The 16,706-nt window shown below is 47.7% G+C and overlaps 1 protein-coding gene across 1 annotated transcript; it reads left to right on the top strand.

The window, feature by feature from the left end:
• Positions 1-54: 54 nt before the first annotated feature.
• On the top strand, positions 55-14,157 carry MIS12 (MIS12 kinetochore complex component). The gene is made up of 2 exons (XM_075336383.1): positions 55-329; positions 12,608-14,157. The coding sequence occupies exon 2, from the start codon at positions 12,624-12,626 to the stop codon at positions 13,260-13,262; it is 639 nt and encodes a 212-aa protein (XP_075192498.1). The 5' UTR covers positions 55-329; positions 12,608-12,623; the 3' UTR covers positions 13,263-14,157.
• The last annotated feature ends 2,549 nt before the right edge of the window (positions 14,158-16,706 follow it).

Raw genomic sequence — 16,706 nt, 5'->3', positions numbered from 1 at the left:
CATTGGTCCGCGTTGTACATGTTTGTAGAAGCTGATTGGTGGAGAAAGTGAGGCTCCGTTACTTGGCAGCTGGCTCTATGAGACTCACATCAGACGCCGTTACAAATGCTGCGAGGATTTCACGGCATGTACACGCTTCTATGTGGAAATACCCAGTGGAAGGGAAACTCTCTTTGCCAGAATCCAATATGGCCGCGGGTGACGTGTACTGAGCTGTGCTGATTGGTTAGCTGGAGTGACGCGTGTGGCTTTGAAGGTGTTTTCCAGTCGGCGGGAAGACTTGAGACGAGACCGGAGAGGTCTGTAGGTGCTGCAGAGTATGAGGACAGGTGAGCGGCGCCAGACTTCCAGCCATGCCTTCCGGTGTATCCCGGGTGTTACCTGTGCACTGCTCCTATTACTGCCTGCCTGGGCCATAGGGACAGGCCTCCAGAAGCCTGCCCAGGGTGTGGGACCGTGCCACCTGGAGTCTGGATGGAACTTCATCATGTGTGGTGGCGGGCAGTGTGGTTTACAGCAATGTGGTGGTGGCGGGCAGTGTGCTTTACAGCAATGGTGTGGTGGTGGGCAGTGTGCTTTACAGCAATGGTGTGGTGGTGGTGGGCAGTGTGCTTTACAGCAATGGTGTGGTGGTGGCGGGCAGTGTGGTTTACAGCAATGGTGTGGTGGTGGCGGGCAGTGTGGTTTACAGCAATGGTGTGGTGGTGGCGGGCAGTGTGGTTTACAGCAATGGTGTGGTGGCGGGCAGTGTGGTTTACAGCAATGGTGTGGTGGCGGGCAGTGTGCTTTACAGGCAATGTGGTCGTGGTGGCGGGCAGTGTGCTTTACAGGCAATGTGGTCGTGGGGGCGGGCAGTGTGCTTTACATTCAATGTGGTCGTGGGGGCGGGCAGTGTGCTTTACAGGCAATGTGGTCGTGGGGGCGGGCAGTGTGCTTTACAGGCAATGTGGGGGCGGGCAGTGTGCTTTACAGGCAATGTGGGGGCGGGCAGTGTGCTTTACAGGCAATGTGGGGGCGGGCAGTGTGCTTTACAGGCAATGTGGGGGCGGGCAGTGTGCTTTACAGGCAATGTGGGGGCGGGCAGTGTGCTTTACAGGCAATGTGGGGGCGGGCAGTGTGCTTTACAGGCAATGTGGGGGCGGGCAGTGTGCTTTACAGGCAATGTGGGGGCGGGCAGTGTGCTTTACAGGCAATGTGGGGGCGGGCAGTGTGCTTTACAGGCAATGTGGGGGCGGGCAGTGTGCTTTACAGGCAATGTGGGGGCGGGCAGTGTGCTTTACAGGCAATGTGGGGGCGGGCAGTGTGCTTTACAGGCAATGTGGGGGCGGGCAGTGTGCTTTACAGGCAATGTGGGGGCGGGCAGTGTGCTTTACAGGCAATGTGGGGGCGGGCAGTGTGCTTTACAGGCAATGTGGGGGCGGGCAGTGTGCTTTACAGGCAATGTGGGGGCGGGCAGTGTGCTTTACAGGCAATGTGGGGGCGGGCAGTGTGCTTTACAGGCAATGTGGGGGCGGGCAGTGTGCTTTACAGGCAATGTGGGGGCGGGCAGTGTGCTTTACAGGCAATGTGGGGGCGGGCAGTGTGCTTTACAGGCAATGTGGGGGCGGGCAGTGTGCTTTACAGGCAATGTGGGGGCGGGCAGTGTGCTTTACAGGCAATGTGGGGGCGGGCAGTGTGCTTTACAGGCAATGTGGGGGCGGGCAGTGTGCTTTACAGGCAATGTGGGGGCGGGCAGTGTGCTTTACAGGCAATGTGGGGGCGGGCAGTGTGCTTTACAGGCAATGTGGGGGCGGGCAGTGTGCTTTACAGGCAATGTGGGGGCGGGCAGTGTGCTTTACAGGCAATGTGGGGGCGGGCAGTGTGCTTTACAGGCAATGTGGGGGCGGGCAGTGTGCTTTACAGGCAATGTGGGGGCGGGCAGTGTGCTTTACAGGCAATGTGGGGGCGGGCAGTGTGCTTTACAGGCAATGTGGGGGCGGGCAGTGTGCTTTACAGGCAATGTGGGGGCGGGCAGTGTGCTTTACAGGCAATGTGGGGGCGGGCAGTGTGCTTTACAGGCAATGTGGGGGCGGGCAGTGTGCTTTACAGGCAATGTGGGGGCGGGCAGTGTGCTTTACAGGCAATGTGGGGGCGGGCAGTGTGCTTTACAGGCAATGTGGGGGCGGGCAGTGTGCTTTACAGGCAATGTGGGGGCGGGCAGTGTGCTTTACAGGCAATGTGGGGGCGGGCAGTGTGCTTTACAGGCAATGTGGTCGTGGGGGCGGGCAGTGTGCTTTACAGGCAATGTGGTCGTGGGGGCGGGCAGTGTGCTTTACAGGCAATGTGGTCGTGGGGGCGGGCAGTGTGCTTTACAGGCAATGTGGTCGTGGGGGCGGGCAGTGTGCTTTACAGGCAATGTGGTCGTGGGGGCGGGCAGTGTGCTTTACAGGCAATGTGGTCGTGGGGGCGGGCAGTGTGCTTTACAGGCAATGTGGTCGTGGGGGCGGGCAGTGTGCTTTACAGGCAATGTGGTCGTGGGGGCGGGCAGTGTGCTTTACAGGCAATGTGGTCGTGGGGGCGGGCAGTGTGCTTTACAGGCAATGTGGTCGTGGGGGCGGGCAGTGTGCTTTACAGGCAATGTGGTCGTGGGGGCGGGCAGTGTGCTTTACAGGCAATGTGGTCGTGGGGGCGGGCAGTGTGCTTTACAGGCAATGTGGTCGTGGGGGCGGGCAGTGTGCTTTACAGGCAATGTGGTCGTGGGGGCGGGCAGTGTGCTTTACAGGCAGTGTGGTCGTGGGGGCGGGCAGTGTGCTTTACAGGCAGTGTGGTCGTGGGGGCGGGCAGTGTGCTTTACAGGCAGTGTGGTCGTGGGGGCGGGCAGTGTGCTTTACAGGCAGTGTGGTCGTGGGGGCGGGCAGTGTGCTTTACAGGCAGTGTGGTCGTGGGGGCGGGCAGTGTGCTTTACAGGCAGTGTGGTCGTGGGGGCGGGCAGTGTGCTTTACAGGCAATGTGGTCGTGGGGGCGGGCAGTGTGCTTTACAGGCAGTGTGGTCGTGGGGGCGGGCAGTGTGCTTTACAGGCAGTGTGGTCGTGGGGGCGGGCAGTGTGCTTTACAGGCAGTGTGGTCGTGGGGGCGGGCAGTGTGGTTTACAGGCAGTGTGGTCGTGGGGGCGGGCAGTGTGGTTTACAGGCAGTGTGGTCGTGGGGGCGGGCTGTGTGGTTTACAGGCAGTATGGTCGTGGTGGCGGGCTGTGTGGTTTACAGGCAGTATGGCGGTGGCGGGCTGTGTGGTTTACAGGCAGTATGGCGGTGGCGGGCTGTGTGGTTTACAGGCAGTATGGAGGTGGCGGGCTGTGTGGTTTACAGGCAGTATGGCGGTGGCGGGCTGTGTGGTTTACAGGCAGTATGGCGGTGGCGGGCTGTGTGGTTTACAGGCAGTATGGCGGTGGCGGGCAGTATGTAATAGTGCAGATAACATCTGCAAGCGGGAGGACATGCTCTTGCTCCCTAGTGATGAGTTAAATGACAGCGGATCGCCGCTATTTAAGTCCAGGCTTGATCATGGCAGCGTCTGAGACAGCTTACATGATCAACCCGTAAGTAAAGTGAAAAAACACACACAGAAAAATCCTTTATTTTAAATAAAACACCAAAGAGCCCCTGATTCACCCCTTCTATTAACACCCCCCCGAAACACACAGCTCCGGCGTAATCCACGTCCTGCGATGCTTGCATCCAGCCGTGACTGACACAGCTGAATGCAGCCTCGCAACGAGCCAGCAGAGGTAACCACAGGGCATTTCCCACGGCCGGTAATGTGAACACACTACCGCTCGGGAGAAATGCAGCGTGTGCTCACAGGGACTCTATCTGTCCGGCCTATCTCAGAAGGAAATTACTTTTTTTTTTTTTTTTTTTTTTTTTTTTTTTTTTCTTCAATGCATTAAAGCACATGTACCAACCCGCATGCGGTTTTCGGGTGCGGTTTGCCGTGTTTTTTTTTTTTTTTTACCGCGGGTGCGGTAATCTTTCAGACCATGCGGAATTCCGTTTTCCAGTGCGCCCAGGGCCTTAGGGAGGAAATAAGAGTGCTGTCATGATGGCTCCTGGAAATATCATTACCGGTAGGTTGTAATTCCTATTTTCAAGGACGCCACATGACAGCATGGTAGGAGAATGCCAAAGTAATCCATACTGGGGGGGGGGTGACAGCTTGTAGATCCTTCCTACCAAATGAAGTTTGCTGATTGGTTATGATGTCCAGTTTGTAATGTTTACAGAAAGTTTGAGGACCTGACCATGTTGCTGTTCTGCAAATTTGTTCTAGTGAAGCCCCTGCTTTTTCCGCCCATGAAGTGGACAGAGCTCTAGTTGAGTGAACCCTAATCCGTTCTGGAGGGTCTCTACATGCGGATTGATATGTAGGTGTTATTGTGGACCTAACCCACCGGGATTAATGGCATTGTACAAGTAAAGCATAATAAAAAGCTAAGGGTTTGGAGGCCACCACTTTCATCGTATCTTTGAACAATAAGAAGCCAAATCGTCTAATGAAGTAACTTTGGAATGATAGGGGAAGATAAGGTATGAAAGTACCATGCCATTGTTTTTGTTTGTTTTGTCTATTTGCTAGTTTTCATTAATGTATGCTCAGTGAGTGCATTAGAACATTCACTTCCCTTCCGTAATGTGACTGCCAACATCATGCTCCTGCAGCCGGCTGTCAATCAGCAGCATGATGTCAGTTATGCTCTGTCGATAGGGCAGACTGGAAGAGGAAGAGTTGCTCTGTTTACATGGAGCAGGTGAATTGCTGCCAAAAGCGGCCAGTGCCCATTCTAACACAAATTATGTAGAACAGGCTTAAGGCCCAGTCACACATAACGAGATCGTTACTATGTCACAGCTTCCGGATCGTTGTTAAATCATTGGTGAGATCGTTGGTAAGATGTCAGTCATTTTCCCAACGACTTTAGTAACGATGCAGCGACCTGTATAACGATCTCGTTGGTCGTTGGGACCCTGTCACACAGCAGCTATGTAACGATTCCGACCATGAATAGGGGAGTAGTGTTTGACGCTGTAAGCCACGTAGGCGTACATATACGTCGCCTTTTCCACACCCCTCTGGTCCGATTGGTGGCCAATACTGCGTTCTGATTAGGCGGCCGGCCTAGAAGGCAACTTTGTATCGCTTCATCCTTGGTCCCTTTTTGAGCCTTGCTTTGAGGATAGAACCTGCGACTCCACCTGGATTCATCCGTACTTTGTTTCCGGTTGCTTGCTTGCTTTTCGGATCGAAGCTACATCTGCACCCGGATTCATCCCTCCTTTGTTCCCGAGTGTTTGCTTACTGTTCTCAGCGCCAACCAATCGGTGCAGAGGGGGTGCAGAAAAAGTGACTCAACTACACGCCTACGTGTCACACTTTAAGTTCTCATCTAGGTCATTAACGAGATCGTTGGTAGGTGTCAAACATACAGATCCATCCTGCCCAGCAGGACTCCAACGAGGAAAAAATGGCCCAGGACATTCAGCAATGACCAATGATCTCACAGCAGGGGGCGGATCGTTGGTACGTGTCAAACATAACGAGATCGCTGGTGAAGTCGTTTCGTCACAGAAACTGTGATGTAGCAACGATGTCGTTAGCGATCTCTTGTGTGTGTGTTGGCCTTTACTCACTATCTGCCTGTTAGGTTTTAAAGCCCCCGTCACATTTAACGACTTGCCAGTGATCTCGAAAACTGACCTGATAAGGATAGCTGGTAAGTTGCTGGTGAGATGTCAGTCAGATCTTAACAACGACACAGTAACGAACCGCAACCTGTATAACGATCTCGGCGGACGTTGGGACTATGTTAGGAGGTCGTTGGTAGGTGTCAAACACAGCGATGCGTCCTGCCCAGCAGGACATCGCCTTTGAAGAAAATAAACCAGAGCAGTGTATAACGATCAGCGATTTCACAGCAGGGGCCAGGCCGCTGCTTAGTGTCACACATAATGAGATCGCTGGTGAGACCCCTATGGCGTCACAAAACCTGTGACTCAGCAGCGATCTCGCTAGCTATCTCGTTATGTGAGAAGTACCCCTTAAGGTACTGTCACACACTAAGTGACGCTTCAGCGATCCCACCAGCAACCTGACTTGCCAGGTATCGCTGGAGCGTTGCTACACTGGTTGCTGGTGAGCTGTCAAACAGGCAGATCTCACCAGTGACCAGCCCCCAGCCAGCAGCGACGTGTGGAAGCGATACTGCGCTTGGTAACTAAGATAAATATCGGGTAACCAACCCGATATTTACCTTGGTTACCAGCGCACACCGCTTAGCGCTGGCTCCCTGCACTCCTAGCCACAGTACACGTCGGGTTAATTACCCGATGTGTACTCCAGCTACGTGTGCAGAGAGCAGGCAGCCGGCACTGACAGCGTGAGAGCGGCGGACGCTGGTAACGAAGGTAAATATCAGGTATCTAAGGAAAGGGCTCCTTGATTACCCGATATTTACATTGGTTACCAGCGTCCGCAGAAGTCTGCTCCCTGCTCACTGCACATTCAGTTGTTGCTCTGTCGCTGTCACACACAGCGATCTGTGCTTCACAGCGGGAGAGCAACAACTAAAAAGTGGTCCAGGACATTCAGCAACAACCAGCGACCTCACAGCAGGGGCCAGGTTGTTGCTGGATGTCACACACAGCAACATCACTAGCAACATCGCTGCTACGTCACAAAAGTCGTGCCTCAGCAGCGATATTACTAGCGAGACGTGGCCTTTAGTCTATAGTACAAAAAAAATGTCCCCTTCAATGTAAGACAATGAAAACCTCGTCCTGAGCCTGACTTGCATTGAGAAAGTGAACTCCAGCGTACACTAACCAATAGTGCCCGTTACTGTATTCGAGTCCTATACAAACAACTCAATCAGAGAAACCAGACTCTTATAGAAATTGAATAATCCTGTACCTTTATTGAAAATTTATTGAAAAATACCTTGTTGACACAAATGTACATAGTCATTTTTGCTGTTGCTACAGGTCTGTATTTTATAGAAGTATTGTAAAAATGACACTAATAAGCTGAACATATAACATAACATTGAGTGGCAATTAATAGAATTCTCCAAATGCCAGTGCTGAGAGGGAGATTCCTGCTGAAATAAAGTGCCTTGTGCTTTGTATTGTTATGAAGACTACCGTATTTTTCGGACCATAAGACGCACTTTTTTTCCCCCCAAATGTTGGGGGAAAGTGGGGGGTGCGTCTTATGGTCTGAATGTGGCTGCGGGGAATGTGGGTGCTGCGGTGGAGCGGGTCATCGGGGGCACGAGCAGGCTGTAGCAGCCTGCCGTGACCACGTGGACCCGCTCATTTAATATGCACGCCCATCCTCCGCCCATCATCCCTCAGCGCTGAAGCCGGCGCTGACAGGTGGGCGGGATGATGGGCGGGGGATAAACAGCCGGCTCGCATGATCACCCCTGGCAACTACGGCCTGGGGTGATCATGTGCGGCTGTATTCACTGCTCCCCGCGCGTCATCATCAGAGCGGGGAGCAGTGAATCAGTGAGTGTACAGTACTCACTGTTCCCTGCAGCATCGCTCGTCCTTCCGTCTGTCAGCGGCAGCGCCACTGATTGGAGCCATCCCCATTACCCTGCTGGATCGCGATCATCTCCTGTGTTTGTGCCGGCAGCTGAGTGGAGACTAGCGGCCACACAGCGATGACGTCATCGCTGTGCGCACGTGTCCACACGCAGCGGCCGGGACACTGGCACAGACACAGGAGATGATCGCGATCCAGCAGGGTAATGGGGACGGCTCCAATCAGCGGCGCTGCCGCTGACACAGACGGAAGGACGAGCGATGCTGCAGGGAGTGAGGTAAAGTGAGGTGAGTATGAAAGTTTATTTTTTTTTTATGTGCCACAGGATGCGGCCATACACCAGGATGGGGGCATATGATGAGCCGGATGGGGGCATATGATGAGCAGGATGGGGGCATATTATGAGCCGGATGGGGCCATATGCCATGATGGGTTATATAGCAGGATGCGGCCACATGCCAGTATCTAGCAGGATGCGGCCATATGGCAGGATTACGGTGTATAGCGGATGAGAGACATACTGTATATACCAGGCAGGGAGGATCATTACCAGGATGCGGCACCTTAGTAGAGAATTTGGGGACATTACCCCATAACAGTGTCAGCAGCAGATCCTCGCCCCATGACAGTGTGTCATGACCACATTTTTTGCTTAAAATTTTATTTTCCTATTTTCCTCCTCTAAAACCAGGGTGCGTCTTATAGTCCGGTGCGTCTTATAGTCCGAAAAATACGGTATATAGCCTACTCTAATAGGCCAAGCATCAAAGTTCAATTTCATATAATTATTCAATAGTCCCCAAAATTACATGATATACCCAAAGTAAAGATTTAATCAACACTCTTTGCTTTCTAATAAAACCCCAACAAATGAGAGTGGATAGCCGCTTGGTCATTAGTTTAGATTACTAATATAAATAATGTAAACCAGGAGAGAATGCTTATCTGCCAGTAATAAAGTGCCTGTGCTGATTTGGTACATTCATCTTTTATACTGAAGAGAAAGAAGTACCTATTGTTTAATGGATGTATTATACTATTGTATAGCAAGTCGCCACTAGGTGGCCACCTCCAACTGTATAAAAAATATTGCTATGAATCAGTCTTCAAAGTAAACAATTATTTTTACATTTATATATAGACTTGGTGAAAAATATATACCTCTCAATTGTCGGGCGAGTATCAAAATTAAGGGTGGGTATCGTGCAACATACAGAGCCCCTAAGGCTATATGCGCACGCTGCAGTTCTTGTTGCGGTTTTTGGTGCAGTTTTGTTGTCAGAAAGTTCTCGCTTTTGGCTTTCCAGCAAAGTCTATGAGAAATCAGATATGTTGTGCGCACGTTGCAGTTTTTTTTTTTTTTTTTGTCTGCAGTTTGTTACAAACTTTTGACAAAAAAATGCAACATGCTCTATCCCCTTGCCTTTTTGTCACACTTTCTACTGAAAAACACATGAAATCTGAATTAACAAACACACAAATAAGCACAATCATAAGTGGGTTGTGTTTTGTTTTTTTTTTTAACATTTCCAGGCACTCTGGGACAAGGTGCAGTTTTGGTTGTAGTTTTTGTGACACCAAAACTGCAGTGTGTGCATATACCCTAAGGGTATCTCACAACTTCCCCGGCGTGCATCTACCCAGAGGTGTCCCGTATAGGTAGGGCTCCCTAAAAACCTTTCCATAACATATGCTATATCTATAACACAAAAAGGAAATTCCTTGTACTGATGGTTACTAACCGTTGTGATGTGTGTCAACCTGTGCCCCCTGTAGTGAGCTGACTGCTCACGTGATCCAGAAGACCACAGCACCAATGGAAATGGCAGAAGACAACGGCTGGTATTTTAATGCACACACTGAGCATGTATAACTGATAGCGAACAGGTGGCAAAAAAGCAAACCATTAGAGTGAAGCTTTATAAGAATGCGACTGAAGGATGACTCTTAGGGTAGGTTCACATTTTCGTTGTTTTGCATCAGTCATGTGTTGCTTGACGCTTGTGACTGATGCGTTGTACAACGGATGACAAGAATTAGAATTCATTGTCGGGCTCCGTTGTAAAAGAGAGAACGATCAGCTGATCGTTCACAATAGCCGGCCGGCTTTTGAGAGCGAACAGATGATCTCCAGGCGGCTGGCTAATGAGAGCGATCAGCTCATAGCTCACAGGTGCTGGGTGATCAGCTGATGGCTCACAGGTGCCGGCCACCGGGTGATCAGCTGTGATCGCTCACAGGAGCCAGCCGCCGGGTGATCAGCTGGTCATTCGGCCGCCGAGTATGTGTGCAGGGGGCGGAGTGCGGGGTGGGTGGAGCAGAGTGGGGCCATGGCGCTGAGGACGTGTGTGTGTAAGTGTGTGAGTGTGGCCGAGCGGGGAAGGGTAAATATCGGGTAACTAAGCAAAGCACTTTGCTTGGTTACCCGATATTTACGTTGGTTACGTGTGCAGGGAGCCAGAGAGAGCATGCGCAGCAAAATCCAATGGATTGCGCTGCTCAAAAAAACGTTACAGGCTGCGTTCCTTCTGCCCAGCGGTCAGTCATTCCACGACTGATCAGTCAGGCGGAGGATGCAACGCAGCATCATCAGTGACAATTCTCCGCTCATACAAGTCTATGGGAACAACTGAATCCGCCAAACGGATTCCGTTGTTTACCAGAGGCGCGGATTGTGACTGATAAGAAATTGACGGAAATGTGAACCTAGCCTAAGCCTGATTGATCATGGCTGGTGCACACTCGTGCTATAACAGTCTTGCTGGAGTACATGTCGCTGAATTCATTAAGAACCGTATCCCCTTTGGCCGAACTGATTCAAAGTGGTGTGAAAGATGCACAATTGTTGTGCAACTGTCATCTTGTGGAAGTTAGCGATCTGCAGCAGCTCCAATTTCTTCTGGGTGTCAGGTGTTTTTTTTTTTTTTTTGTTTTTTTTTTTTGTTATGAAGAAACGAAGTGAAGCATGCACTGATTAGATGCAGGGCTCATGTGACATCACAGGAAACCAGACGTCAACATTGCTGGAACGGCAGCGGAGAGGAGTATGGGTTGTAATTTTATACAAGGGGAAAATAGCAAGTAGTGGCCAACCCCCTGTAGTTTGTACAGTTACTAAAGGCATGTATTCTGTTTGTACTACTTTTATCTAGCAGGCTCAGTTTATTGCTTTAAATTCAAGTTTGTTAACTTCTTCCAGGCCAAGTACAGGTATTATATAAAGGTCATCAAAACACCACTTGCCGTTTTTGGCTGCATTTTCCTAAGTACTGTAAATGCAATAGACCGTGATACTAAAATGGTATCGTTAAACCTTCAGGTCAGTACACAAAAAACAAGTCTTCACACAGGTCCACCAAAGGAAAAATAAAAATTTACAGGTATTGTAAAAGTTAATGCATGTGTTGCCCGCTTACAAGTTTAAAAAAAAAAAAATCACCACTAAAAAAAATAATTAAAAATTAGAAAGAAATGGTGGAAAATGCGCTTTTTTTTTTAATCTTATCACCATACCCAGAATTTCTTTTGAAGTGGAGGTGAAAGCAAAGTCACCAAAACATCAAAGGGTTAATGTGAAAGAATTCCAAAACCAAGGGAACCTGTCCATTAGACTGTATAACACCTCCTTCACACATCAGTGTCTCCAGTATGTGTGATGACCGGTTTCACACTAAGGCTATGTGCCCACGGGAGTTTGTACCTGCGGATATATCCGCAGGTACGTCCGCAGGTTTCCTGCAGCTGATCCCCGGAATCCGCAGCTATTTTTAGCTGCGGTAGTACAGCGAAATAGCTGCGGTAAACCTGCGGGCATTCCTGCGGATTACCTGTTGAAGTCCCGGCCTCTATCTCCATAGTGGAGGGCCGGGGTTTCCGCAGGTAATTCCACAGAAATAATTTACATGCAATTACGTGCGGCTGCGGGACATCCGCAGCATATTCCGCAGCTGCATGTATCCGCAGCATGGACACACACTCCCCATGTCCCATAGGATAACATGGGGAGTGTCTGTACATGCTGAAACCTGCAGATTTTCTGCAGATAAATCCGCAGGTTTAATCTCCCGTGGGCACATAGTGTGTCCGTGCCTCCAGTTAGGCTAAGACCCATTAAAATTAATGGGCTTGCGCACACATCCATGTTTTGACATGGACCGTGTATCCATGCGCTCCACATGGCGACATGTCCGTTTTCTGCCGGCAGCACGTATGGATATTGTGATCCTTCTGTCATCAGTGTGACACGTATCAGAGGAAACACAGATCACAGAAATTATTTATTTTTATACCTGCCTGTCTCTGGTGCTGCTGTCACTTGCTTCCAGGCCCGCTCATTATGCTCATGAGTATTCACTGCACTGACTGTGGAGCTGGAAGCAAGTGCGACAGCAGCGCCAGGGACAGGTAAGTGTGCATGTTCTTACTGTCCGTGTGCTATCCGGAAGAGGGCCTATGGCTGTGTTCAACATGGTATTCAGAGCGTCGTAGTGATTATTTTTGTTCTTTGAAATGAAGGAAAAAAAAGTCAGAAGCCATGAAACAAGTGTGGACACTAAATAAATATTTTATTCCATGGTGTTACACTAGGTGGCGGTACAGGTCCATAGACAGCCTTGCTTGGTATGACAGCTTTGTGTTTGATCCTTCTTTTTTTTTTGGGCTTTATTCTCATTGTATTGCAGTTTTCACTAAGAACTGTAAAGAGAAAAAAAAAACCAAAAAACTTGGAAACATATAAAATAACAGTTGGTAAGGTAGAAACTCAACAGATCCTGTTTTAGTTAATGGGGTCAATTGGGCAACATTGTTGTCCATCATATGACATCTAGTGCAGCTATGAATTCCATTATCTGCTTCTATGGCAGTACACAAAAATATAAACCAGAACGCTGATGTGAATATAGCCTAACATAATTGGTTTATTTTTAACATGGTGAAAACAAAATGACCAAATGTATTTTCTGCTAATGTCCTACATTTTCTACATGTAAGCCTGACAAGCTCCTGCTTTGTTCTTCATTCACAGGTCTCCGCTGACAAGCATGTCTATTCCAATGTGCTATGAAACCCAATTTTTTGGGTTTACGCCCCAAACTTGCATTTTCCGTCTGTACGTTTCATTTCAAGACTACTTATTTGATCTGTTACTGGTTGTGGAAAACGTGATCCTGAAGAAATTAGAGAAATGTCCTTCCTCTAGAATAAGCAGATTGGATGTTCGGGAAAGCACTAAGAAATACTGGACTTTTATAAGAGAACGCTTCGAACATCTGTTTCGGAAGATGGAGACCTGCTTTTTGAAAGTGATATTGAATGTACCCAGAAATGTTCTGCTGAAGGAAGACAAGATCCATGCCGAATACTCGTACAGCAAAGAGAAGTTTGATACTCTGCAAAGTGAAGTCAATGCACTACAGGGTCAATACAAAGCTGAAGTGTGTGCTACCCAGGCTCTTTTAGCTGAACTGGAGGAACAGAAAGTTGTACAAGCCGAGCTAGGAAAGATACTCACTTGGTTCGATGGGATGGACAAAATCTGCAGAGAGCATGGAAACACTGACCTGTCAGAAAGCTTTGTATTTATGGTCCAAACGTCAAAGAACCTGCAGGGCACAATGAGGGAAATAGATGAAAAATATCAGAAGCTGAAGTTTGATGTAACTTGCAAGAAAGCTGTTTGATCATTTGTTTAGTGTAAATTACATGCTTTTGGGTTCCTTCACCTTTTTAATATTTTCTTAAATCCTTTACTGTCTTCTCTAAAATGCTAAAAGTAAAACCCAAAGTGGTGGTACTGCAGTTATACTGTTTAACCGGTGCATAAGTCGGTTTGCACAAAGTGCCAAGGATTCCTAACCAGTGGCTGGTGGCCATCTGCCAGCTTGATGCATTGCTTATTAGGTCTAGGAAACAGCTATGAAGAGTGTGGTGGTAATGGGGTAATAGTTTAAGCTGGAGAAAGGATGCCAGTGAAAGTGGCGTAAAGCTGTATGTCATAGTATTCTTGCATAAAGCACTCCTGCCGCACACTCCGTGAGGGCAAGGTGGGACCCCCTAGATGTAAGACTAACGCCTTTAAATCAGGAGGGTGCATGGCCTGTCTGATTTCTGCAGGGAAGCTTTTACTCATTATACTAGTAATGGGGGGTGGGAAATGGGTGCCACTACTGTGGGAGACTGGGCCAGGATGTTACTAAGAGGGCTCTGGCTTGCAGAGCAGACTGTGGCTCTTAAAGGTAACCTGTCACCAGATTTGGTGACTATAAGCTGCGGCCAACACCAGTGGGTTCTTAGAATGCTGTATATAACATACTGTATATAAGAGCCTAGGCCCTGTGTAGAATGTAAAAGAAAAACAACTTTATAATAATTACTTAACGGGCGGTGCAGACCGGTTGGATGAGTGTCTCTGTTCTGTGTCCGGCGCCTCCTCTTTTGGCCATCTTTGTCCTCCTTCTTCTGAAACCTGTGTGCATGATGCATCCTACGTCATGCACACTATCCTTCATTGAGGTCCTGCGCAGGCGCACTTTGATTTGCCCTGAGTAGCCCTGTGCAGGACCTCCAATGCCAGATAGTGTGGATGACGTAGGATGCGTCATGCACCTAGGCTTCATGAAAAGGAGGACAAAGATGGTCGAAAGAGAAGGCATCGGACCCGGAGCACTGAGACGCGCATCCGACCGATCTGCACCGCACTGCCTGTTAGGTAAGTATTTATAAAGTGATTTTTACGTTCTACACAGCGGCCTGGGCTCTTGTATACAGCATTCTAACATGCTGTATATAAAAGAGCCTACGGCTGGTAGCCACAGCTTATAGTCACCAAATCTGGTGATGGGTTTCTTTAAGATTTAGATAGTTTTTAGGACCACGGCTCTGTGCAATACAAATATCAGGACTGCTGTCTCCAAGTAGAAGATGCATACTACTGCCCCAATACTGGAGCTCTTATGGACTGTCGGTGTATTTCGATGCTTATTCTGTCCCCCATTAGTTTTAGTGGGAATCTTTTGAAGGAGTACATCCAGCAAGGATGTTTCTGTTGCAAATTTTAAATCCACATCATGAATAAAAATGAATTTACAGGTCACTAATTGACACAGATTCCATAGAGGGTGGCCACATGCGTATTGGCGAGATAGAAGACTGCTACTGTGTGAGAGTCAGCCTCTGATTCCTGATGCTTATTTTCTTGCAAGTCCATGGAAAACTCTGTGTGACTATACCCTCATGGCACCAAAATTCTGCAGTATTCAGTATCAGCAAAATGAATGAGATTTCTTTCAAATAAACGTTAATTTTTATGTTAAGAAAACTAAGTCAAGTGTGGAGGAGGAAAGGGAGGGAGAAAAAAAAATGTGCAGTATTGGGTATGGAAAGGTTTGTGATATAAAATGCATAAACTGGTTACAAGATTCACAATTGTCACAAACTTGTAGAATACAGTTAACCAGAAGTTTCCCTCTGCTCTCTATAACAAATATGTTTTTCTCACTATCGGACATTAAATCAGAATAAACTTTTCCCACTTTAGGTCAATTAGGAAACAAAATTATTTATATGGGAAGTATATAAGGTCATAATCATTTTTATGATCTGGTCTTTAAAACCACATTTTTCCAAAGTGGATTGTATATAACCTCAGTGGACCCTGTCAAAGGGGTTTTTTTGGCATTTAATGCCACAAAAATAGGTGGAGTTTTTAGTTTTTCTGTATGTGAAATTAGGTTGCGAACATTTCTGGTGCCATCAGATAATTGTAACAATGTGATAATGTCTACTTGTTCTGAATGGATTAAGTGAGGTAGAAATTTTAGAACTCTGAGGTGTATTAGTTTAGCATGTAATTTACTCTGTATGCAATAATGATATGGAAAATGTTATGTGCCTGACAATGATACCAATAAAAACGTGAACTCGTTCCGCAAAAAAGAAGCCCTCACATGGCAGGCATGTGAGAAATAAAAAAAAATTATAGGGTTCAAAATATGGTAATGTAAAAACTTTTAAACTAAAGTCTTGTTTTAGTATGTGATTGTAGCAAAATATAGAGAAACCCAATATAAACCTGGTATCGCTATAATCATACTGACCCGAAGAATAAAACCGTCTTAACACTTATACTGCATGAGGAATGCCATAAGAAAAAAAAAAAATATCTTAACCTGCTGTTTTTGTTTGTTCTGCCTCCCAAAGATCACAGTAAGGATTACATTTATCCTGTGCTCTATGCTGGCATATAATCCAGCGCTGTCCTGGCTTTTTAAGCATTCATAAAAGCGTGGTAGGCCACAGTTTTTGCACTTCTAAAAAGACTGAACTCAGCTACCTCAGTATGTGCATGGATCCCTCGGGGGTGTCATCTGAATCACATCTTTTGGAGATTTAGATGTAAATCTCAAAGTAAGTGCTCAGCATAGAGTACATGATATATGTGATCTAAAATGTTCCCAATAAAAGATTCAACTCGAACCACGCAAAAAAGCCTCCACTCAGGTCTATCATCTGAATTTATATTGGGATTACATGTTACTAGTAATAAATACACTGGAAAAGCACTATAAGCCTTGTAGGCCTCCCTTCTGAGCCCCACAATGTGCCTAAACCACAGCTAGTGGCCACATGTTTTGCAGTACTGTAATGGAGTGCCTGCTTAATTTATCAGTTTGTGCCTAGCTCGTGCTTCTAGACACATATCTATGGGCACTACAATGGCGGATTTGCAATTTTCACTCCGCAACCTCCATTGTTGCATGTTTCTGGAAAATACTCATGGAGTCAGATTGTCACTACACCTGTGAATAAATTTACAAAACACTTGCGGTGGCATTCTGCTCTTTTTGCACTTAGGGGCTGTATATGGGGCCTGCAAACTAGTCTAGGAAAATCCTATTCTGAAAGGGTCAAATAACACTCCTGCCCTCTCTGGCAAGTCTCGCTGTGTGGTAAGGCAGCACTATACAGCCACATATGGGGTATTGCTATACTCAGCAGAAATTGTGTGACACATTTTGGTGTCATTACCCATTTTCCCATGTGCAGATGTAAAATCTGTAGCAAAAACAAAATTTATGTGGTAAAAATGTAATTTTTTTTCCACCGTCCAATAGGATACCATTCTG

Source organism: Anomaloglossus baeobatrachus, chromosome 2 (assembly GCF_048569485.1).
Source record: "Anomaloglossus baeobatrachus isolate aAnoBae1 chromosome 2, aAnoBae1.hap1, whole genome shotgun sequence".
Lineage (NCBI taxonomy): Eukaryota > Metazoa > Chordata > Amphibia > Anura > Aromobatidae > Anomaloglossus > Anomaloglossus baeobatrachus.
The sequence above is the reverse complement of the archived record's forward strand: the minus strand, read 5'-3'. Positions and strand labels throughout refer to the sequence as shown.